The 26,539-nt window shown below is 41.7% G+C and overlaps 1 protein-coding gene across 1 annotated transcript in view; it reads right to left on the reverse strand.

Annotated features, from left to right (window-relative positions):
• Positions 1-26,539, reverse strand: part of otofa (otoferlin a) — an 80,893-nt gene that overhangs the window by 24,343 nt on the left and 30,011 nt on the right. Inside the window, 7 exon segments of the mRNA XM_056428458.1 lie at positions 1,237-1,368; positions 2,085-2,139; positions 2,428-2,554; positions 3,151-3,224; positions 11,551-11,750; positions 13,607-13,706; positions 25,973-26,061. Coding sequence (XP_056284433.1) covers positions 1,237-1,368; positions 2,085-2,139; positions 2,428-2,554; positions 3,151-3,224; positions 11,551-11,750; positions 13,607-13,706; positions 25,973-26,061 — 777 coding nt within the window.

Genomic DNA, 26,539 nt, shown 5'->3' on the forward strand with positions numbered 1-26,539 from the left:
GTTTTTTCATCTGCTGTTCGTGTTTGTTGACAGTGGATGCAAAGAATAACTCTGGATAGCCAGACACTGCAGAACTGTCCATCATTGACTTTGATTCAGGCCATATCTCAACCACAGGCCTATAACAGGTCACTTACGATTGCATCTGGTATTTTGCAGGCAAGTCAAACCTCCAAATGTGCGCTGTTAAGTCAGGATAAAATATGAATATACAAAATGAAAAACTAAAGCAGAGCGACAAAGAAACAAGTTTAATGAAATGGGATGACATTACATTTCTTACGATGATGTCGTTTTTGCAATATTGTCAGTGATGATTTCAGATGATGATTTAAGTGTGCATCTATCTGAAACAGACCAGACCGGAGGGTCTGGATGCAAGGGGAACAAGTTTGAATGACTATTAACTTGAGCACTCTGTCCGCAGGGGACCTTCAGACAAACAGGAGGAATCGATGGAGGACAAACTGTCACTTCCTGTCCCTGCAGGACACAACCCAGCGGCTGAGCTCTGAGCGACCCTCTCCACTACCGACACGGCCCACCAAGAGAGATTATCTGCTGTTCAGGAACAATCAGAGCTGGCAAAAACTCTCTAGTCAAGAGCTTTTTAAAGTTAATAAATCACTACAACATTAAACCATTAAAGAGAGAACTGACAGCCTTGACACAGCATTTCATTATCTCGCTCAGTGGTTCTCAAATGGGGTACGTGAAGGCCTTCCAGGGGGTACGTAAGATTTCTTCAAAATGAGTATCCATTAAAAAATTAAATAAAATGTTAGTGTAAATTCATTAACTGAATTGTATATAGTCTATGTATGACATTTTGTCAACTAAAAATGCTTTACACAGATCAGGGGGTACTTGGCTGAAACAAATATATCCCAGCAGGTAAATCACTGAAACAAGTTTGAGAACCACTGACCTAGATTATGGTCTTCTTTAATACAACCCAGGTTTGCAATTAATTTAACATAGTCAAATATAATTGATATCATTAGTTGGAAATTCATCTCAACCATCGCAGTCGAAACTCAATGTTGGTCAGAATGTGATTTCTGGTAGTGTTTTAATACCGCATCGGTTATAAAAATTGGTTCAGCCTTGTAAATATGATTGTCTGTATGAAGAAACAATGAGTGTAATAGTAGGGTGATGCAGACATTGAAAGGAAGTTCATATTTAGTTTATAGTCGCATTCGTGCTGAGTGTTTAAAGCTCACAAAGTCTCACCTCGTTGTAGTAAGGGCAGTTGGTGGACTCCTTCATTGACGTGTATTTTTTGTCATCTCCAATCTCCACACACACCACAGGGTCCATGTTGAGGCCTATCAGCTGCCGGGCCTCTATCACTGTGATGCTGATCTGAGTGTAGACATAAGCACATCAGATATGACTTTGAAAGCTAAGACAGGTTGACATTTCCTCCAACAGTGAGTTCACCAGCAGCAACTCCATCACCATAAATCATGCTACTACGCAGTAATTACCCAGAGGACAGTTCAAAGGCAAAGATTGATCACAAAATAAGGATTCTGATTCTTGAGGGCTTTTGCCAGATTAAACTGGTTTCTCCCTTGGTTGAAGTAATGTAGCATTGGATGGACAAACTAGATCTGAGCCATCCAAGTAATATCCTATTGGTTTAATTAGTCGTTGGATAATGCAGAGGAAAAGAGGAAACTAGGATTTCAGTCTGGTGGACAAATGTATTCTTGTTCTTAAATTAAATAGTCCATGAAAATATGCCAGTATTGATTGACAGGTAAAATGTGTCCACACTTGTACTTCTTTACATTGATTTTGAGGTGAATAAATAAAATAAATGCCTACTACATCTCAACTTAACAGTAAATATTTACATAATTTGCCTTTACATGAAAGCTATACTTCCACCTCCCAACTACCCTGTAAGTTAAACTTACACATTACACATATAATATTAATCACATTAGAAACAAACAGACAAAAAAACAAAAAAGAGAAATAGACATAAATGGAGAGGAAGATTTAACTCACATAAATGAATCTGCACACAGTTTGATGTGCAGAAATGTGTTCACCCAGACACACATACACACCTGATAATCCACTGGGCGTCCAGAGCTTGGCTCCATCTTAATATCTGGCTTTGACCTTAAGAAACACAACATAATCAAGAATGACATCCTCATGTGCGCCAACATTTGAAATGTTATGATTACAACTCAATTATAAGTTTGAATCCTGAATTGGGAATGCTCTCATTCTTCCATTTTGAATGAATAATGGATGATTACGTTTAAAATATATATATATATATATATATATATGCTAATAAATGGTGTCACTGTGCAACCAGCTTCAAATCACCCTAGGGCATCAGTAGTTTGAGATGTACTGAGGCAGACTTCTCTACCGTGTGTGTCAATGAGCAAATGAGACCTCTTATTGGAGATGTTGGTGGTGACGGCTGTGACAGAAGCCACAGAGATGGTATCTGGGTCCGGGGCTCCAGCAAGACGCATCATCTTCCTGTCCAGGTCATCCATTTCCAGAACTGCCAGCTCATCTGAATGACAATATCACAATCGGGACATCACCAGAACCAATCGTAAATGTGTCTGATGCCTCCTGCCATGGCCCTGCTGATTTCCCCCTCCCTCTCTACCTCCTTCTGTCTTATGGATTGTGGAGGTCTGGATCGTGGTCCATGCCTACTACAAACTATTCATACTCATTGACTGTGTTTATGTAACTCTGTAACATTGTTCATTCTGTACACATGACATCTATTGCTTCTGTCCATCCGAGGGCCTGCCTTCGTTATTTTCTGTGAAAGTTGGGGGGAGTAAATGTTATGCAATTAAAAACTCTTGGTGGATCTGTAATAGCCTTATTCCAGCATGTGTTGTCTTATGTTTATGTATTACACTACTTTATTTCTTTACATGGGCTTAATTTTCTCTGGGAGGGGGGCTCAGCCGTATGACCTCAGTAACTCCTGGCTTTGACCTTTATAGGACAGTCCATTTTTAGTGTTGCTTGTTTTCTACTATATGACTAATGAGTTGGGAAATGGGCTTCAACGTGTACTTTGACTCCAGATAACTTGCTGGATTGCAGGATAATACAAAGTTAATTGGTGTTGAATGGACGTTACTTTACCTCTTCTCTTGTGATCGTCCTTAGAGCTCTTGATCTTGCCGAGTTTCATGGCTGAGAAAACTCCCTTCCCCGCTCTGGTGGAGGAGACAGAGACAGCAGATAGGAGGACAAGGGAAAGGGAATTCATACCATTTCTGTGGAGTGAACTTTTTTATTCATGTCTCTTCATCAGTAGACTCAGAACCAAAGAAAAAAATGATTACTAATGAACTTGACTTATGCTGAAAACTCCCGGGTCTATGCAACCCAACACCAGAATTTATCCTGTGGACATTTATGTAACTCGGCTAGACATTAAATTCCAATGGATTTAATCCCCCTGCCTTGTTCCACATCACCAATCCCTCAATCACAAAACAAGAGTATCCAGTGTCTCCACATTGATATTATCTGGATCAAATGTCACTACAACTACAAAGAGCTTGCGATGTCATCAGCGGGACGACAAATGAGGGACCTTAATAATTTAAAAATGTGTGTGACCGTCCAATTTGCTGTGGATATGGATACATGTAAAGAAATGAATGAATAGAAAGATTTGTTCTCTTGTTTCCTCGAGCATTCGAGTCGGGTCTTTTGCCAGTTATTATAGAGGCCACCTTTAATGTCATTTGATGGAATATGGACAACCGGATAGTTTTACATCTCATAATTTGAGGATGTGGCTGAGCACCAAGAGTTATTTCAAAGTAAAAGTCTAAGGGCATATGATTGGGAATAAAATAAAAGGAGAATATACCTGTCAACAGTATGAAGCACAGTTTCACCAGTGCATTTCCAGCAGATGTGCAAGTTGAATTATCAGTGCATGGATAAAAAACAACAACTTTAAAATACATTTAGATGCAACATATGTTAATTGTAACGGAAATGCTGAAACAATTAGATAATTAATTGCTCAATCCCCAGAATTTGTAATCAATTAAAAAAAGGGTGTCAGAATCAGATACCATAGATTAGACAAATAAACTAACTGATTAAAACACAATGTATAGATAATCTAATAATAGTGAGTTAAAGCTTTGGTTTATCACAACATCTGATGTGTCAGTAATCCAGTCCACCTCCTTGTTTTATTTAATCTATGATTCAGAAATAAACTACCAAAACAAAAGGAACACTATGTGTGAAATAATGTGTTTCATACATACCACATGAAAGACACCACTGATCCTACTCAACTCCACACAGAGGTCAGAACACAATAAGTCTGCTCCAACAAAATGTCTCCCAGAGCTTCCTTCTATTCTGAACTATATTTCCATCGTCTTCACCTGTGAGGTGAAGATCCTCCAGGCAAGATAACAGTTTGCCAGATGAGTGGATTATGCAAGAGAGAGGACGGGAAGGAGAGAGAGAGAGAGAGAGAGAGAGCTACATGGCTGGAGATAGGAGGAGGAGGGGAAGGATGGAGTGGGTTGGGCTCTATACACCACCAAAGAAGAGAGAGTTCATAACAACCTGACTTGAACGTCATGTAATATTGAACTTTAACACTGAGAAAAGAAAACACTGTTTAGTCAGCTGAATAAAACAAGTGGGAATCTCAAAGGCACTAACTCGGTGTTTGAAAATATGCAAATCCAGGTGTTTCATTTCCTCGGTGAGTAACAAAATTACCGTGAAATTAAATCATCTGGGAGAAAAATGTGTGAACTTGAAGAAGAAATTGTGAACAAATCTAAAATGGTAATATCTTACATTGCTGCATTCATTTATAAAGACGAATATGTACTGAACAGTCCTTTTAGGATTACTAAACATACAACTACATGCTTGAAAATCACCAACATTACCCTCAGAAAACTGATTGACATTTTATGATCTTAAAGGTCCCTTCTGTGTCCACAGCTTCCTCCCACAGTCCGAAGACATGCAGCTTAAGTTCATGGATGGCTCTTAATTGGCTGCAGGTGTGGATGTGAGCATGGATGGTTTTCTTTCTCAATATGTCCAGCCCTGCAGTCGTCTGGCCACCTGCCCAGGGTAAACCCGGCCTTCGCAGAATGTCAGCTGGTATAAGTTGAACATGATAAGCTGCTCCAATATGATGGATGGTGTTAAAAGCTGCTCCATATCCATAACTATTGCCTCCACACGGCTCTCAGCAGTGGGTCTGGACAGCGTTACCAGCGATGACCGCGGCAGAGCGTCCATTAGCTAGCCAGTGGGTCACAACTGAAAGACTCAAATGCATGCACGGCCAGCAAGTAAAGAAAGCACAGAGAAGCTTGAAGTACAGCACGCAGTGAGGCCTCCGTCTCTGAATGAAGACTCAGTGAAGGACAAACATCAGGAGTTTAAAAGGACATGCACCTTGAACGTTTCTTTTCTTTCTCCCTCTGGCTCATTTACTGACAAAATAAAACTTTCAAGGGTTTCTGATTCGAGTAATGGAAATATGCAAAGGCACCGAGGTTTACAGGTAAAAGTTAAAGAATGTCAACCTTTGAAAAAAAATACAGAGAAAAGTGATCTTGATGAGAAGCTGAATTAGAAACTTAAAGAGGTGTTCATACCACACAAACACTCACACAGAGTGATGATTAATAATAAGATAATTATAATATTAATAATAATAAGCTTACTTTTGTATGCAAAGCCAGCTATTCCATGTTTTTAAAAATCATAGGCAACACATGTACATTTGTGCTGAAAGCTGAAAATGAACTGTACTCTATCTAAGAGGGGGATTGTGCAAGAGTCAATCATTTATGAGACCATAAATAAATTGCCTTATTACATGTGTAAATCTCAAAGTTGGATTAACAAACTGAAGGATATTCGGCTGTAGGCTACCTAGCATCTCCTCTACGAAAAAACAAATGCATGAAACATATACCCACCGTTCTGAATTCATTTTTAATGTGCATGTAAATATGGAGCAGAGGATGGGTGTGTAAACTGCAGTTAACTCCACAGACCTGGCTTTGAACGCATGGAGATGTCTGTATGTGTGAAGAACTAATGACTATTTACTTTTACCAATGGTCACTGCCACTGCTGTCACCAAACAATTGTGTGTGACTGTTGCTAAAGATATTAAAGACATATTAAATAATGAAATACATCATTTTTGCAGTTACATATTCTGAGTTCAAAAGGTACCTTTGGTGTAACTCGTGGGAATGGTATCTTATTCTGTATTTGTCCGATTTTCCAATGACTATCATTACATTTCTTCATGTTTTATCCGACAGTGTTTGAAGTTTCACAATTGCTTGCAGTCAAAACTCCTGTTTTCAACAATTATTAGAAGTGTGTGTAGCTCCTGCACACACAATGAGGGCGGAGGAGTCACCTTGATTCACATTAGCATTGCCTGAGTTTGATTTATACTTAGAATTTCATGTAATATATATTATGTATCGTTTAAAGTGGTGAAGATGTTCTCTTTGCTTGCTTGTGTCCGTTTGAGTAAGTATGGAAGATAAAATACAAGCCAGCGATCAATAATTCATTGACTTATACTATCTGTGCGTTGTGCTCTTAGGGTTCTGGAGCTCAATCCTACACACGATGGTTCTGTTGGTTATACATTTACATACATTTGGTCCACATATGTCGATGCTTCCAGGATCCGCTGGACTGGAGCCAGACAGATATCGGCTCTACCAGAAAACATTCACTAAACTTGAACCCTCTGTGCTGAAAGTTCACCGAATGCTGTGCAGTCTGCTCACTCTCACTCTCACTCTCACTCTCACACTCAATACTTTATTACGTTGGCAGATTTCTTCCTTAAGGCATCAAGTATAATGTTGTTCTAACTTTCCACTTGGACAACTTCTACTTCACCACAACAGAAACATCAACATTATATATCCCTGTTAGTGTGTCATCTCATCTCTTGTGTAGTTGCTTAGTTAATTGATACAGTAATTGATATTCTTGCACATGTATAAATAACTTTACCCTCATTAGTGTCACATCGTTAGAAGCTAATGCAAGCGTAAACATCTAAAAATAAGACTGCTATGCGCCTTCGTGGCCTTCATAGTGCTAATAAAACATTTGAAGAAATCTTTTTGCTGATTTAGATTTTTTTAAAGTGAATTTAAATAAACATTATTTCATGGTGCATTTGTGTCGACAATCATCTACATAATGCAGACTGAGCAAGAAAAAAAAAATAAGAAGGAAAAGGGATATATGGCATGAAAAGGGATATATGGCTGATATGGCATCAACTGGACTGGAAAAAGCACTTTCATTCACACGATTTGAAGGCTTTCATTTCTTCTCGACATTCCTGATGATGTCTAAGGGATTCCAAAGACATTTCCTTTCATGTAATCTCATAAATAATAATCTCTGATAAGAAGAGCAGCTCCTAACTGCCATCTGAAAACACACAGGTGATGCAGAAACTGGGATGTACCCCAAGAGGCATGTCCTCATGTTGTCATCGACTGCTCCCACATCAGGGCTTGGAACAGAACCATAACCAGAGAGGACCTTACACCCTTGTTTGCTGTGCTCAAATGTACATCCCATACAATCAGATGCAAGCTGAGAACGGCAACCACTGCAAACCACAGCAACACACAAGGGAGCAGCTCACAGACACAGAGCAGTCTCTCCGGAGAATACAGCTACACGACAAGAGACCATGCCAAACACTCAAAAGACATCCCTTCAATGCAGCCTCTGCAAAAGGAAACAGAGCAGGAGAACACATCACCGACATATCCTTTGGAAAGTTTAGATGATTTAAAACCTAGAATGAAAGATGTATAATGTAAAATGGCCTTTGTATTTGATTGTATAGATTATGCCATTTATTGCCTGAGCAGAAATGGATTCTGTGAAGCTTCATCTGTGTCAGCAATGTCTCGACTCACTGAGCTTAAGATTTATATTTTTGCTGACGAGCATGCGCTGCCCATTTAAAACTGACAGCTATCAAGATATAGAAAAGGCACAACATGTATTTTAAAAATCAATATACTGTATAAGAATGTCCTGCTTCTGAATGAGCCGACACATCGGTTGTCATGAATGTTTCCACGGGGCGTCGGTGCTGCAGTGAGCAGACTCACGAGACAAAGACCAGTGAGATAAAAGGCCCAGCGACTCCTGTGCCACAGCGCCCAGTGACGATACGTCCTCCACACGTGACCTCAGAGCGCTCTTTGAAGACACAGCAATTTACACCGCCGGACAAGTGAATCATACACTTGGAAATAAAAATCCTAATAAATAAATGAACACTTTCAACAGAAGCTTTGCCTGAGCTTAAATTGTCTGAGTTGAGTTCCTATTTGATCTTTTTCAAATGAGTCATGCATATTCAAAAGGTTTGAATAAACACAATGACTATTTACAGCAACATGTCTCAGTGAGGCAAAGCAAAATAATTCATCAATTTCTTTTTAGCCTACGAGAGAAAAAACTCCTGGACCGTCAGCCTGTGTTGAAGTTTGATCACACGCCAATATGCAACCATTTCATTTTATTGTTTGTCTTTTTGTTTTAGTATTTGATGCCTGCCTGACAATTGGAGTCGTAAATCCTTTCTCTTCTTGTCTGGAACATTTGCTCTTTTGCATGCACTCTCCAGCAGATCTGCTTCACTGGCCGTAACGCCGCGCAGAGGGGGATTTATTTATCCGGAATCACAAAAACCCTGCAAAGATAGCTGATCGTGGTTTCGCAGATAGCACAAGATGCTTCATAAGCCTTCCATAAATCATCCTGCAGGAACAGCGACAACTTGGAAGCTACAGAGAGGAGAGGTGGCAGCAGTAGGATGGTGTCATTTCACAAAATTAAGGGAAAGAGGAACCAAATATCCCCGAACGAGCCACTACCACGCTCTCTTACAGACATACTCATAAAACGAAATGAAATGAAATTCCAACTGACGATGGCAAATTGAACAAACTCATGAAAGTAGCACACATGACCTTTAGGCTGCACGTGATACAACACTGCATTATTTGGAGCTCATTGTACCATGTAGATACACTTCTTCTGTTTGTTCTTGCACTCATTCATGCGTAAACTCAGTTATGATACGGTGTGGGAATAATTAATAATAGAGGATTTTGTGTTTGCATCTCAGGGGTGCTCACACTTTTTCAGCATGCGAGCTACTTATTATGTGACCAAGTCAAGGCGATCGACCGACGGGGGGGGTGCAGTGTGTGCTACCTGCCCACCTAGCGGACCGGAGGACGGGGTTGTTGTTGGGTTTTTTTTTTTTTTTTTTCCGTCTCTGTCGCGCAAAATGGTGCGAAAGAGCTCCCGGGAGCTCCGCGACACACGAGAGGACGGGCAGAGGACTGTAGAAACAGAAATGACATGCATGCTGCTGCTGTGTATGTGATGTGGGCAGGCCAAAGGGTTTGGGGGGGGCCGTGTTATGTTCCATGCGCTACCACGACTCGCGACGCCGCCGCGGTCGACCGATCGCGATCGTCGATCGCGATCGCGATCGGCAGCCTGCTGTAGAGTGTTAGAAATGTATATAAGTCTTGTTCTCTCAAAGTTTAAAGACGCAGAAAGACTTGAGACAGCTGATGACAACACTTTTAGAAGTGTTATGACCGAGAGAGACACGTAATTCTCCAAGACGTTGTCAGATGTTTTTGGCTTCAAGCATAAAAAGATTACTACGGTGACATTGTTGAGATATATTGTATCTGCATGGAAGAGACCAAACATGTGGACAAATCATGGAAGAGACCAAACATGTGGACAAATCATGGAAGAGACCAAACATGTGGACAAATCAGACGGACAGGAAGGATGTAGGAAATATACCTTGAGGCTAAACTGTTTATGACATTCTCTCCCCCTCGTCCTCTTCCCGAGAGGAATAAGAGAGTCATCACCGGTTATCATCTCCAGCCCATTAACACCTAATTACCAGAAGAAGAACAATAGCCACTGGCAGCATCGTGATTCATGACACAGCAAAACATTCTTAGAGAGTTGAAAACCTCGAACCAGATATAAACTGAGCAGCTGGAAATGGAGGATATGAAGGGGATGAGAAATGGCAATTAAAATATGTTTTTTCATACAAGCCCATCCGTCTGACCAACACCAGTCAGGGGCAGATTACCGGGGGATTTGTTGGCAAGGCTGGAAGTTATTGGTATTTTTCTCAGCAGCTCTAAACTTTCATTCCCAGAAGAAAAGCCATTACAAAGTCTGACTGACAGCTCTGTGCTACAACTGCAACTAGATGACAGCAAGGAAAGAGGGCTTCTTCACCTGCAGAAAGGTGAGCAAATGTAAGGAAATTGTATATCAAGTTTCAGCCTCATGAGTTCAGTGACTGATCTCATCCCACTTTTATTGAATCCTAATTCAGTGAACAGTATTTCTCCATAGCTGTACATATTTTCTCTTTGTTAACACAATCCAAATACTGTATGTGTTACATATACCAGACATAGAGAGTGGGATGCTCTAAAACTTAGATTAGCCACATTGACCTCAGGCTTGTTCCAGTCTCACATCGGCAGACTCTGAACCATTTTATTCTCTAACACTAAGACATTCGGTGTGAACAAACAAAAGCCTGCAGCCGGCTGCATTCGGCCTCACACACACACAATCCTTCCCGCACACATTTAATATGCAGTATAATGAAGGATTTAGAGGTCTGGCTGTGCGGATCCTGAGTGGAAATCAATACCACCCACCAATTATTTCACATTCTATTCAGCAGAAACACGAAAAGCAAACCGCAGAAGACAGTGCAGTGCTGTGGGTCGGAGGGTTTTACAGTGTTCTGACAAAATCTGTTTAGCCGAGTACAGAATGGGATTACTTGTCTAATATTATGAACTTTTACGTGTTTTGGTGCGACTTTGATGAATCCAAACTAACAAAGTGAAACAATAACACGAACTAACTAACCGATAACCGGCAGCGCTGCAGCAACCCCTGTGATCTGCAAGGTAAAACTACTCTTTTTTTTCTCCAATAGAGTCTGACGGCCATGACAAGAGCCTAGATGGATACAGTGACCTGTCGGAAACCGATGTCTCACGGGCAAAATAAACCAACGAATATATTTTAAATACAGCTTAAACCAATGTTGACTTATTTCTTTTTTTCTGGCTAAAGAACGTTTGCTGACGTCCAAATTCACAGAAAATCCTGTTTGCTCCCCCAAGGCCGAACCATCATGTGTAGGTCATAATACAGTACTGCTCAGGAGGGATAAGTACCTCATCCAACCCCACATCAAAACATTAGAACTATCCTTTAGTTACAGGACCCCTCCATGTTCCCCTTCATAACAGTGAGAGATGTTCCATCATCATCATTCTTGCAGAATCATGAAATATTCAGTAGCAAATCATCAGCATTTCAAAGCTTGGTTCACTGAGACATCAGGAAGTGGAGTTCTCATGGAGATAGTTTGTGTGTATGACTCACTTCCTGAAGGTCGGTATGGAACCCTGTAGGGATCGTCCAGGAGACGTCCCCGACCCGGGGCTTTGTCCTGACAGTAAACTGTCCGTCTCAAAGGTAAACATCCCGTCACGGTCCTCGGGAACATCGAGGAACTCCCTGTCGCTCCACACTCCCACTGCGCCATCCATTGACTGGTATCTGATCTCTATGGTTACGCTCGTCTGAAAACAGACCAAAATAAACAAACTATTAGCAGATAATTAATACGCCTTACCTTCCACAACGGTCCCAGTGCACCGTTTTATCTTCAGAGCATTTGGTGGAAAGGTCATTTAATTTTAATGTATGTATATAATAATACAATGTGGCAATGTATTTAAACCCACCTGTTCAGCAGAGGTCGTTAGCCACTGCTGAATTATTATCTGCACCAAAATCTTGAACAACTATCCAACATGTCAAATGAGTAATGACACTCTGATTAACATCCCTGAAACTAATCTAATTAGTTTGTCATAACTTATATTCCTTTGACTATGAAGATCATTTAAAATATCTTAGCATAATATCTTATCTTAGCATAAACGTGGCTCTATGGATAATATATGTCTGTTGGTGGATCCACCACTCTGGTCCACAATGAAATATTTAAACAACTGTTGGAGGGATTGCCATGAAATTCCAGACTCACATTCATGTTCCCCTCAGGAAGAATTGTGAAGACTTTAGTGAACCCTTGACTTTTCATGTGGCACCTTTATGATCTCATAATCCTAAATTGTGTCCAGTACTTTGGTTTATAACCAAATATCTCCCAAATTAATGACATTCTCATCCGTACTTAGTGCTAATTAGAAAATGCTTGGATACTAACATGCTACAGTTTTCTTCAATATTTTTATAGTGCAGCTTTAATGAAGCTCTAGCAGAGGTTCAGTCAGGAAGATTATACTTGTATAATATCACCCGACATGAAAGATTTTCTTTTCTTTTTTTAACTCACTCCACTATTAAAAAGTATGTATTCATGGAGACACATCGCCCGTCGACTTCTTAAGTCTTTAAACACATGATTCAGGGGGATACATTAGTTTGAGTCACCAACCCCTATGGAAATTGATTAGAGTGGACAAGACGTTGGATTGAAGATGGAAAGAGGAAGGAGTTGTAATTCGGTCTGATATTAAGTAACGCCTTAAAACTTAACAATACATTGAAATGCGTTGAGAAAGACCTGTCAGTAAAGACAACTCACTTCAACGAGACCACTTCCACCTCGTATGTGTTGTCGAAATTCAGAATGACAATGAATGTTAGTTTCATTCAGACCAGAAATGTATTTGATGTCTTCTGGGAAGTCGTATTTGGACAAATATCATCCCCCTGACTGCATCTTTATTCCGGAGCGGCCAATTTATTCTCCTGACAAAGACAGATGAGGGGCTCTCGTTAACCTCTTTCTCTCACGATGTTTCTCAAGACATTAACTGTAGCCCGCCAGAAGAAGATTACAATATGCTTCTCTTAGTCTGAGCATATTGTCACTATGGCAACCAGTGCAGCTGTAGTAAAAGTGTTGTCGCTCATGTTATGTTGGATGTAGTTTATTCCTCCAGGGAGGTAAGTCCTGGAATTCTCTTAATTCTGTGTCTGTCACTGTGTGTGTGTTTGATGTGACATTTTACGAGAAGCCAAAATGTGTGTGTTTGTGTGTGTATGTGTGTGTGTGTGTGAGTGTGGGTGTGGGTGTAAGCCCTAAAGCAATCCCATGCTGTGTTTTATCATCTCAGAAACATCACATCAGCCATGCCAGCTCCACTAACACAATTCTGCACCCCATCTTTATCATCACCATTGAGCTGCTCCCAGTTCAGATGTTCTCAACCCAATTTCTAATCATTAGAGAATATCTGGATCAATGCTAATGTTATGGTGCTGATGTTTTGAAGAGATTGTTATATTTTCATAAATCCTTGTTGATGTGCAAGTTTTTTTATTGTTTCCTGAATTTGTTACCCATGGCAGCTGTAAACCTGCATTCACTAATTTCTGCAGCCATTGAAGCAACAACCTTTACCTTTATTGAAGTGTTGTTATCGTCGATGAGGCTGTCGGTCAGCTCAAGGTGTCCCTCCTCAGCCACCTTCTGAAGTACCATACAGAAAGTCCCCACCAGTCTGCGTAGAAACACCAAAGGAGAGCCACACATATTAAAAACAAATCCGTGAGATCAATACAAGGCATCACATCAATTCCCAGTGACCTTTGTTTGACTTCTTCTGCCCTTTCCCTTTGTATGAAACTACATTTATTTTAGTGCTTGTCACATCGCTGGTTTATCTTATCTGCTTGTTCAGATGCAAATACCGGTATTAATTTTTATTCACCAAAAGCATCGGATCTCCACCACTTGAGTGTGTGTCAGTGATAGTGGAACAGCTGTGTGATAGTCATTGAGAAAATGCCGAACTGCCTTTGTCAGCTAACAACAGTACGTCAGGAACACGCACACACACAATTTTTTTTAAAGTGCGTTTTTCCAAAGTGCGTTTTTCCAAAGTGTATTTTTCCAAAGTGAATTTTTCAAAAGTGCATTTTTCAAAAAGTGATTTTTTTTAATTTGCATTGTTCAAAAGTGCATTATTCAAATATGCATTTTTCAAAAGTGCATTCTTCAAAAGTGCATTTTTCAAAAAGTGCCTTAGTGGTCGTCCCATAACCACAAGGTAGCTGGTTCCATACCTACAGTTGCATGTTGAAGGGTCCTTGAGCAAGACACTGCACTTCACTGCAGCCCATGCTCCTTAATAACTATGCAGAGAATAATTTCACCGTAGGGATAAATAAAAGTTTACATTTCTTTTTTTAATAGGTTGCTAACACTACTGATGAATACTATCTACTCTGTAGCTTGAGCTGCTGGTTTGGTGTGTTGCTCCGTATGGCTGCCTCCTTACTGCACTCAATTACCTGCATTTATAAAACCATGGGCATTGGGCAATCACACCCAGGTTAGACCAAGTGAGTGTAAGCTATATACCACACAAATTGGAATTCTGTGGTATTTCCTTATAATTTACAATAAGCACCATTAAGAACAAACTTGAAAATGTTGGTGTGACAATTAGAAAAAATATTCTTGGATCTAATTATCTTGATTTGTAAATTAAACCCATTTGGTGTCACATGTCAGCAAAAGCTAAACCATCTACTGTGTTCCAGAAGCTTGTACTTTGAAACTCAGCTGTTCAAACATTTCAGACAGATACTTCTCCAAAGCCTTCAACACATCCCCGCACCAGGCAGGAATTTGTCAGCCATTTAATCTCTAATCGATGCCCCCAAGGACACGTCAGTAATGGATAAAGACTTGCACAGCACACTATTCATTCACCCAGCCCACTGAATGAAAATGTTATCCTTCGTTTCTATTTTCTAAAGTTGCCATTTAATGACAAGAAGAAGTTCTCTCTCCTTTCTCTTTGCTTTAATTTGAAAGCTGAAGCCTCCAGAGACTCCAGCAAGTGTGGCACATGTTGCATTTAACAGTAACCCTTTTCTTCTAATTGGCATTAAAAAGGAACAATTTTACCAATTTAGATAAATTAACAAAATGTCTATCCGTCAGGGTAAATGGAAAAATTAACATCAATCAGCATTTTTCAAGTAAAACCTCATAGCCTCATAGCCTGATAATTAATGGATTATTTCAATATAGTAATGCGTGTCACCCAAAGTCCTTCATTCAAGGTAATGAAACAAACGTTATGGATATAGAGTTAGATGGTCATTGCATGGTATGTTTAACCTTTCAACTCTGACATTGGGAAACATTGCAATTTGTGTTGTTACCGTTTAGGGGGTCGTCGTGGTCATAGTTGGAAGCAGCATAGTCTTCAATTGTTGTTGTTTTTACATATAAGATCTTGAGTTTTATTTCCATGCTGCCCAAGGATCCATCTCAGCTCATAACAGTGAGAAGAAAGCTGGCACAGTCCCCATTCAGCTAGCCAATTAGAGCTGGTGAATAATTTAAAGAGTTTCCCCCAAAAACAGTTTGTTGTCCGCAGAACAATCAGCTATTATCTATACTATACTTTAATGGACACTAGTTCACAAACGTGCCATTAACACATGGATTGAACATCCAGCAGTGTTTTTAATTTAAATATGAAGTGACGGACATAATTACACACATAAACTACTTTAATAAAATGGAGCAACATGACAGTCATTGGAAATAATAGACACACAATTACCAGACTGGATGAGTCCGCAGGGAGAGGTAATATCATGAAACAAGGGCATACGATCAATAGCTTCCCACTTGCATGCTCTCTCTCACACACGCACACAAGCACACACACACACACAAACACACTCGCACACGGAGAACATGAACATCCGCATGGGTGGCTGCTAATGATGTGGGATCCCCATGAGGGCTATCAACATTTACAGTCAGATGAGAGTGACTGAGTACAAGACACAAAACACATGGTATGTAAACAAGCTCACCTGCACCGTAATACATAAGACCCACAAATAACAAATTAGTAAATTTAGAAACAAAGAAGAAGAATGAAGGGCAGAAGTTCATCATCAAGGGCAGTGGTCTTCACAGCATTGCTCTGATCATTGACGTGTGTTTATTGGATGAAATTCCCACAAGAGCTTCCATCTCTGTCTCAGGCATCTGCCTCTGTCTTTATCTCCATCTCTGTCCTCACCTATGTCATTCCTCTGAAGTAGGTGGTGATGAATTTCACGAACAGTTGAAAGTGAGGCTTTATTCATCAGCAGTGCTTCAAAACTTGACTTCACTTTTTCACTGGAAAAAAAGAAAATCGAAGTGCTTCCCTTGAGCCGTTGGCAGAAGCTTTCTCTATGTCGGTGCATGTCTCCAGGTTTACCGCTGAATCACTCCACGCTCAACATTTCAGGCTTGACGTGACTCAAGAGAGTCTGTCAGGGTAATAATGGTTTTCTGCAGTCAACTTTTCCTGTGAGGAGGAGTAGAAACTTCTCACCTCAAAGCAACATCGCTGAAAATACGAACCCAGTATAATCCTCATTCCTTCCCCAGACGCTGGTGATCGATATGTCCAGCAAATGGTCTGCCATTCTCTACAATTGTTACGTCGGTACAAGTGCTGAATAATTGAACAAAGCAGGGCCTATCATGTTCTGGCTCACTTTTTAGCACATCAAAAGGTGGCATTAATATTGATTGAGGTTCTGCAAAGAATTTACTTTCATCTGCTTTATAATGCAGAGCTCCCTTCCCTTTCAATTTGTACATTTTTACTTGGTGTGGCTGAAGGTTCTCCTGTCAATGGAGGTGTGACTATGATATCAATCTCTGGTTTAGGTGAACTTGAGTGCAGGTTAGCACAACTTAGAAATTTACAATATTTTTCTAAATCAAATGGAGTTGTTCTTCACTAATCCACCCCAGCTGCTAGTACAGTAACGACACCCAGCTGGAAGACAGTGTGAAAAAAAAATGTATCAGCTGACAGATGTGTGTGATTTGATTTGAGGAGAAGCTTCTGCAAAGCACTGCCCCCCATCGGTACACACACACACACACACACACACACACACACACACACACACACACTGATGTAAACGTAAGAAGATTCAGCAAACTTTGTGCTCAAGGATGAATGTCTATTGATACACATGGACGCAAACTACAAACTAAGACAATAATAGCAGACAAAACATGATTAAGACTTTTGCCAGTCAGTGTCCATCAACATGTATTTCCAATCTGGGTGTTAAAAGCAGAAACATTGCCCAGTTGTTATCGGACAGTTGCTGCATTCAAAATAACGGTAAACACAGGATGACCCCAATGTGATGCATTTATATGGCATTCTGTAGAAAGTGAGCCAGAAAGAAGGAGAAAATAATGGGGCTGTTTTTTTTACAGAAAATGTGCCGAAATATACTGCAGTATTAATAATAATAACAATAATAATGGATTATATTTGTAAGGCACTCTTTATCCAAGAATCTCAGAGTGCCACAGAGCCAGTACATGGTTATATGAGATTAATGTTCTAACAATACAATTAGGGCTAAGCGAAGATGTTAAATGTACTTTTGATAATGAAGTTCATAAAATGAATTGAGAAACTGTTCAGTATAAATAAATTGGAAAAAAAACTTTTGTAGCCAGAAAAGACCAGTTGCCTGATTATATTTAATTGTATGGCTACATTTTATGATTTGATTCATTGCTGGGATCAGGGGAAGAGAAAGACAGGGGGAGATTAATTTAATCTAAGATAATCCATTTGAATTGTAGACAAAAGGACTAAATTGTTGAAGAGGTGCTTCGATGTCTCACCGAGATTAAATTATGGCAATCAGATTAAAATCTGAGCTTCATATTTAGAACTTGTAATGTCCAACCTTTGATGTATGAATTCTTTTGTGATGCATGTTGTTGAAATACCTTTGTAAATTAAATGTGAATGCTTTGATTTAAATCCTTCTTGTAACTGTACACCTCTCAAATATTGTGTTTAATAAGTCACAGTGCAGAAGCTAAGGACGTTGAAGAAACTTTTGTCCATATTGGACAACCCGGACCACCCTCTCCACCACCTACTACAGGGACAGAGGAGTACTTTCTCCAAACGTCTCCTCACGCTCCGCTGCCACAAGGACAGATACAGGAGAACATTCCTGCCGACGGCTATGAGGCTCTACAACAGATCACCTCAGGGTTAATGTCATAAAGCAGAAACAGAGTAGCCCCACGCCCCTGTCATCCCTGTCACCCAGTGTCCCCCATAGCACATCCCTCCCCCGGGGCATCCGCCCCCTCTCACCCAGTCCCTCCCAGAGCTCCATAGAGATTGTGTCTGTCCCACGGCCACTTAAACTTAAATTAATTCTATCAAAAGAAAGCAGAAGAGGAGTCGTACACAATAACCTTATTCAAGTTAACACAATTATTTCAGCAGTGCAACAAAACAGGACTATTAAATGTGGTCTCCTAAATATTAGATCTCTGTCATCTAAAGCTGTGTTACTAAATGATTTAATATCAGATAATCACATTGATTTATGTTGTCTAACTGAAACCTGGCTGAGCCATGAAGAATATGTCTGCCTAAATGAATCGACTCCTCCAAGTCATATTAATACTCACATTCCTCGAGGCACCGGTCGAGGAGGTGGAGGAGCAGCCATCTTTGACTCGAGCCTATTAATAAATCCTAAACCTAAATTACACTACACCTCATTTGAAAGCCTTGTTCTTAGTCTTTCACATCCAACCTGGAAAACACTACAGCCAATTCTATTTGTGATTCTGTACCGGCCACCAGGTCCATATTCAGAGTTTATATCTGAATTCTCAGAATTTATATCAAGTTTGGTTCTTAAAACTGATAAAGTTATTATTGTAGGAGATTTTAATATCCATGTGGATGTTGATAATGATTGCCTAGGTGCTGCATTCATCTCATTGTTGGACTCGATTGGCTTCTGCCAGAGAGTACAGAAACCCACTCACAGCTTTGGCCACACGCTTGATCTTGTTCTTACTTATGGCGTTGACATTGAGCATTTGAAGGTCTTCCCACAGAATCCTCTTCTGTCAGACCACAACCTCATAACTTTTGAATTTATACTTCCGGAGTGTACACCATTAGTCAAAAGTTTCTACACCAGATGTCTAACTGACAGTGCTGTAGCTAAATTTAAAGAAGCGATTCCTTCTGCATTTGATTCGATACAAAATATATATATACACATAAATATAAATATATATGTATACACATATAAATATGTATATATATACACATATAAATATGTACATATATATACACATATATATATATATATATATAAAGTATATATATATATATATATATATGTATCAACCGATAGTCACACCCACCTCATCAGTTTATTCTGTTCACCTGTTAGTCACACCCACCTCATCAGCTCTATCACTCTCACCTGTCCACTCTGCATATTCCCTCTGCTGTACAAGCTGCAGCTTCGCTCACAGTCAAGACCAGATTGTTCTCGCGTTCTGCCAGACCATCCAGCGCTTAGCCCCCATGGTAACCACTGTCATGTTCTGCCTAAATAAACCTCTGCTTTCTAGCCACCATTCTGTCCTCTTGCGTTTGGGTCCGTCCACCACCCGTCACAGACCCCTGGTATTCCTCCATGGACCGCAAGCATGTTTGAAGCCCTTAAATATACAATCTTATAAGCTCCGACTCACACACAGTGTACTCCACAGCATACATAATAGAAACGCATATATTTTTGCCACAGGGGAAAACGGATCATAAAACATGGTCTAGATGCATCGAAGCACAGAGACCATCCCACATCAGCGCCTTCTCTATTTGTTTTGGTAATACGATCGCACATATGGTCGCACAGTGTGACACTGGACTTACAGTGTGTTGAAGCAGATCAGTTACCCTGGTAATGATGCTTCTTGTGGACACGTGGAGCAGGTGTGAGAACAACACAAGCTACGACTCCTTTTGAATTATTTACTTCAGTTTGTGTGTGTGCGTGCACGTGGTAAGTGTCTTTGAATGCCACTTTACTTGTTTATGTGCAAATAACTTATATATTTTGCTTGTGTTCTTGCATGTGCATTGAGATTGGGCCGGTATCAAGCAGTGGATGGATGACAAATGCAAGCTTATTTTCTCTGGAATCTTCTATTTCTGTTCTCAAAACTGCGAAGTACTTCGCATGAGTGCATGATATTTGGGTTGATGAGAGTCTTGCTCTTGACTGCTGTTTTTTGACAGAACATGGCAATCAGTTTTCGAAAGCTAGATTAAGAGTGGTGACGTGATGTCCTGTGTCAGAACTTGAAATATAGATAAGGTAAATGTTAGCATATTTGCATTTAGTAATTATCACTAAGTACAGCTGAGACTTATTAGACGGCATTTGTATTGCAGGTGTTTGGTGATGAATCAGTATCGTATAGAAGTATATCAGTAAATATAGGACAAATTGAGATTTTGAGCCTGAAGAAAGATGAAAGTTAAAGAATCACCAAACCTAATCAAATTCATCCTGAATAGGACATGAATGCAAATTCCCTAACAATCCATCTAATAGTTGACAAGATATTTCACAAGACTCCAAATGTGAACCTCATTGTGATGCTAATATGAAGCAAATCAATGTTCTTGTGCTCGCTCGCGAGTTTTTTCTTCTTTTTGACAGTAAGTGGCCGTTCTCTGAGGTGGAGTGGAGTAAAAAAGGACATCATTTACCTCCCTGAAGTGTAGTGTTTAGTGGCGAATTGAAAGCCACCTTTTATACTGCCACCTAACATTTATGTCAGGAGTGATCTGAAGATGAGGGTTGTAACCAATTACATTTTGTGACACAATGGTGACTGAATCTGCCCACTTACAGTAAAAAATAAATTTAAAAAACACTGGTGAGCGAGCAGGTAAAAGCTTGCGAGAAGAAGCACAGGGATAGAAGTCGTGCACCAGCGGACACTTCTCGCACGGAAATCTGATTTTTCGTCTTGTGGGTTTCAACTTTGCTTGCGTGAGCAGATACTGTATGTGAAAGCGCTCGCAAAAGTAAGTTTGCGAGCCTGTTTGAGTTGCACGTTCAGGACCCCTTGCGTGGATCACATTTGTGCTTGGAGATTATTTACATTGATCTGCCTTCATACGCTGACTAAATTGCCATAATTTATCCTGTGGGGACCAATCGGATCTTTTCCAAATATATGGCCAATCCATTTTTTGCAAACAGGTGAACACTTTGACCTGATGGTGGTGTTGATAAGAAAAAAACTGAACGTTTGTACACAATTATAAGGTTGCCGATGAAATAGTTGTTGAGATATTTCAGTCTGGACAAATTGGTAAACTGACGGACACACCGACCCACATTTTCATCCTGGGAGCTACGCTACCTTTCACAGAAAATTGCTACCTCAAACACAATGAAGAATAACGAAGATAAAAGACAATTCAGGCTGGTTATTAGTTTACTTGAGTTGGAAATGTTGAGCTATCCTTTACTTTCTGACCCTCTTTGAATTGTTATGTGCGGCTGTCTTGTTTTTATTTCCTCTTCCACACAATGGTACCATAACAAAATTAATGATGATAGTTAAGAGTTGCCGGGATGTACAACTGATACAACATCTGTCAGCCCACCCGCCACTGGCTTTTAGCTCTGAGATAAAAGTGAGACGCATTGATAAATGTGTCTCCACCTACAGTACACACATTCACACACACCTACATTCACACATGGCTGATGAAGTAAGGTCACACATGAGATAAAAAGGCCATGGTACAAACATAGAACATATCCGCCCACAAACTGACAGACAACCATGCCAAGTGGTAATGACTGTGTGGGCGACATAATTTGTTCTCAGTCTGGACACGTCAACCAGTTGGTTAAACGCTGCGGCTGGAAGGATCGGATTGGATTTGTCATGGATCCTGATGGCGCCGCGGACGGCCGCCTCGGTGCGTTGGTGCGCGATGTTTTTTGTTGTTTTCGTTTTAAATACTGTTTTCTGCTGTGATTCCCAGAGCTCTTTCACCAGAGAAGAGCTCATGAACATCAGGGGAACAACTCCAGCGGATTTATTTCCGACGTTTTTAACTTCTGTGGAGTTACTGGACATTTTTGTAAAAGGTGTGCTCACCTTCGCCCACGCGGTGAGACGCCGGCGGAGAGGGAAACGCTCAGGGGCGCTTGTACGGCTACGGAAACGGGGATCTCGTACAGCGCTGCCGGGCATATTTCTCTCCAACGTCCGCTCACTGTGCAACAAACTGGACGAACTCCAGCTGCTGGTGGGGAGAGACAGAGACTTCTCCTCATCCTCCGTTCTGTGTTTCACGGAATCATGGCTTAGTGGATCGATACCAGACTCTGCGCTCCAGCTCGCTGGCTTCCAGCTGTTTCCGAGCGGACCGGGACACGGAGCTCTCCGGAAAAGCAAAGGGTGGAGGAATCTGCTTTTACCTCAACAACGGCTGGTGCAACGACGTAACGGTGATCCTACAGCACTGTTCGCCGGACCTGGAATCTTTTATCATTCACTGCAAACCCTTCTACTCCCCACGTGAGTTCGCTTCATTCATCCTGGCCGGAGTTTACATGCCGCAGGGGAACGTGCACGAGGCACAGCGGACCCTCGCTGAACAGATACGGTGTGTGGAGCGGACCTTCCCGGACTCTTTAGTTATTGTACTGCGATTTTAACAAAGGAAACCTCAGCCACGAACTCCCTAAATATAGACAGTTAATTAAATGCCCTACTAGAGAGAAGAGCATTCTGGACCACTGCTACACAACAATCAGCAGGGCCTATCACGCCGCCCTCGAGCTGCACTGGGAAACTCTGACCACGCCATGGTTCATCTGATTCCTCATACAGGCAGAGACTAAAGCTCTGCAAACCTGTGGTGAGGAAGTTCAAGAAGTGGACCAGTGAGGCTCTGGAGGATCTACGGGCGTGCTTGGACTGTACTGACTGGGATGTCTTCAGGACTGCTACCAACAGCCTGGATGAGTACACAGAGGCTGTAACTTCCTACATCAGCTTCTGTGAGGACAGCTGTATTCCATCCAACTCCAGGGTGAGTTATAACAACGACAAACCCTGGTTCACAGCGGAGCTCAGGAAGCTAAGACTGCAGAAGGACCAGGCATTCAGGAGTGGGGACAAGGACCTGTACACAGAGTCCAAATACAGGTTTAGCAAGGCGGTGAGAGATGCTAAACGTCTGTACTCTGAGAAACTGCAACAGCAGCTCTCAGCAAACGACTCTGCTTCTGTCTGGAGAGGGCTCAGGCAGATCACCAACTACAAGCCCAAATCACCCCACTCCATGAACAATGTGCTTCTGGCAGACGAGCTAAATGAGTTCTACTGCCGCTTTGAAAGACAATGGAGCAGTCCTGAGACCATCCGCCACAGCCCCATCAACAAGCCACAGACCATCAGCCCACCCTCCCCAGCCCATCAGGGCTCACACCTCTGGAGCACCTCCATCAACTCAGCGACGACCCTCGCCATCCTGGAGAGAGACGTCACCACGCTGTCCAAAAGCAGAACCCCGCAGCAGCGGGCCCGGACTCGCCTCCCCTCCACCCTGAAGCACTGTGCTGACCAGCTGTCTCCGTGTTCACCGACATCTTCAACACCTCCTGGAGACATGCCACGTTCCAGCCTGCTTCAAGGCCTCCACCATCATCCCGTCCCCAAAAACCCAAGATCACAGGACTCAATGACTACAGGCCCATCGCCTGACCTCTGTGGTCATGAAGTCCTTTGAACGCTTGGTCCTGTCACACCTCAAGACCATCACCGACCCACTCCTGGACCCCTGCAGTTCGCCCACAGAGCCAACAGGTCTGCAGACGATGCAGTCAACATGGCCCTTCACTACATCCTCCAGCATCTGGACTCCCAGGAACCTACGCCAGGATCCTGTTTGTGGACTTCAGCTCTGCTTTCAATACAATCATCCCGTCCCTGCTGCAGGACAAGCTCTCCCAGCTGCACGTGCCCGACTCCACCTGCAGGTGGATCACAGACTTCCTGACCGACAGGAAGCAGCACGTGAGGCTGGGGAAACACGTCTCAGGCTCCCGGACCACCAGCACGGGTTCCCCCAAGGCTGTGTTCTCTACCCTCTGCTGTTCTCCCTGTACACCAACAGCTGCACCTCCAGTCACCAGTCCGTCAAGCTCCTAAAGTTCGCGGATGACACCACCCTCATTGGACTCATCTCTGGTGGGGACGAGACCGCCTACAGGTGGGAGACTGACCACCTGGTGACCTGGTGCAGCCAGAACAACCTGGAGCTCAACGCTCTAAAGACAGTGGAGATGGTTGTGGATTTCAGGAGGAATGCAGCCCCACCCGCCCCTCTCATCCTGTGTGACTCCCCGACGCTGTGGAGTCCTACCGCTTCCTGGGCTCCATCATCTCCCAGGACCTCAAGTGGGAGCTGAACATCGCTCCATCACCAAGAAGGCCCAGCAGAGGATGTTCTTCCTGAGGCAGCTGAGGAAATTCAACCTGCCAGGGAGAATGATGGTACAATTCTACACGGCCATCGTTGAGTCCATCATCTGCTCCTCCATCACCGCCTGGCACCCTGCAGCCACAGCCAAAGACAAGCGCAGGCTGCAGAGCATCAGCCGCACGGGCGAGAGGGTTATTGGCTGCAATCTGCCCTTCCTCCAGGTCCTGTTCACTCCCAGGTGACTGAAGCGGGCCGAAAAGATTGTCGCTGACCCTCCCACCCTGGACACTCCTGTTCGAGTCCCTCCCTCGGGAGGAGGCTGCGTCCATCATGACCAAGACCACCCGCCACACCAAAAGCTTTTTCCGACGCGGTCGGGCTCATCAATGGACCCCGGGACTGACTGACTGTCACCCCCAGGACTACCACCTCTTCTTCCACCTTCCTCTCTCCTCCTTCTTCCCGCTCCTTCCTCTTCCTCCTCCTCACTCCTCCTCCCTCCTCCTTCTTCTTCCCTCCTCCACACACGTCACTTTAACATGCACTTTAACTAAAACACACCACTTGAAGCACACACCCAAACACTTCACATTATTTGTTGTCTTTCTGTCGTGTTGATGTTTGTTTGTCATGTCCAAAATGTTGCACCTTCCACCAAAAAAAATTCCTCGTTTGTTTGTGAAAACATTCCTGGCAATAAAACTGTTTCTGATTCTGATTCTGATAAGATAAGATGGAGAGACTTCCTGGAACAACCAGCCTGCGTCTCATCAGATCTGGAAACACCAGAAGAAAACACACTTCAAGGGAAACAAACGTGTAGAAAAATAAGTGGAGTAAAGGGGAATCAGTTAATTAGCCAGTTTCAACCATCGCCTTTGCACAAGTGATATATTTGGAGTAATTGGAGGGCTTTTCAGATCCTTCAGGTTTGAGTATGATCGCATTGCTCAAGCATTAATGTGAAAACTGTAAATATCTCCTAATTGAAATATTTTCTCCTCAGCTTTGGATTTGTCAGTAAAATCATACAAACAGTGATAGCAAAATGTGTTTAAATAATCACAACATGAAAAAAATTCAACACATGATCCAATTTCCACTAAAATGATTTTTGGTTTGTGTGAAGTGACAAATACGCTAACTGAGGATCTAATGCAGTTTCATTCCCTCCTGAAGTGCAACTCATTCATGGCCAGCAGTCTGTTACACACACAATTGAGTCAATTTAGAACAAGCTCTCAGGGAGCACAAGCTTATTCTCCTTCACCCGAGCAACCCGCACCGTGTGTCGGTCTGAGTTGGCCACAGGAAGATAAGAAGTGCACTGCGGCCAGAAACACTTTACTCTGAAATGCTGTTTGGTCTGGTAAATGTCCTTTAAGGACAAAGAGTGGGCAGCAGTGCAACCTTACCTGTTGGAAAACACTTTGCTGTAATTGTACACTTGGATCTCCAGCATCTCGTTTTCATCCAGCCTGCTGGCGATGGGCCACCGAAATACCTGGGAAGGAAAAGATAAGACTTGCAACCGTTAATTATTGTTTTAATTCAAATAAGTGTCTTTCCAACCAACAGTAAATCACCTACAGATAATCTATTTACATATATATATATATATATATATATATATATATATATATATATATATATATATATATACAGGACTGTCTCAGAAAATTAGAATATTGTGATAAAGTTCTTTATTTTCTGTAATGCAATTAAAAAAACAAAAATGTCATGCATTCTGGATTCATTACAAATCAACTGAAATATTGCAAGTTTTATTCTTTTAATATTACTGATTATGGCTTACAGCCAAGAAAACTCTAAAATCCTATCTCATAAAATTGTAATATTTCCTCAGACCAAGTAAAAAAAAGATTTATAACTGCTGAGTGTTTGTCAAGGCTCAGGAAACCCTTGCAGGTGTTTCGAGTTAATTAGACAATTCAAGTGATTTGTTTAATACCCTACTAGTA

Source organism: Pseudoliparis swirei, chromosome 12, assembly GCF_029220125.1.
Source record: "Pseudoliparis swirei isolate HS2019 ecotype Mariana Trench chromosome 12, NWPU_hadal_v1, whole genome shotgun sequence".
Lineage (NCBI taxonomy): Eukaryota > Metazoa > Chordata > Actinopteri > Perciformes > Liparidae > Pseudoliparis > Pseudoliparis swirei.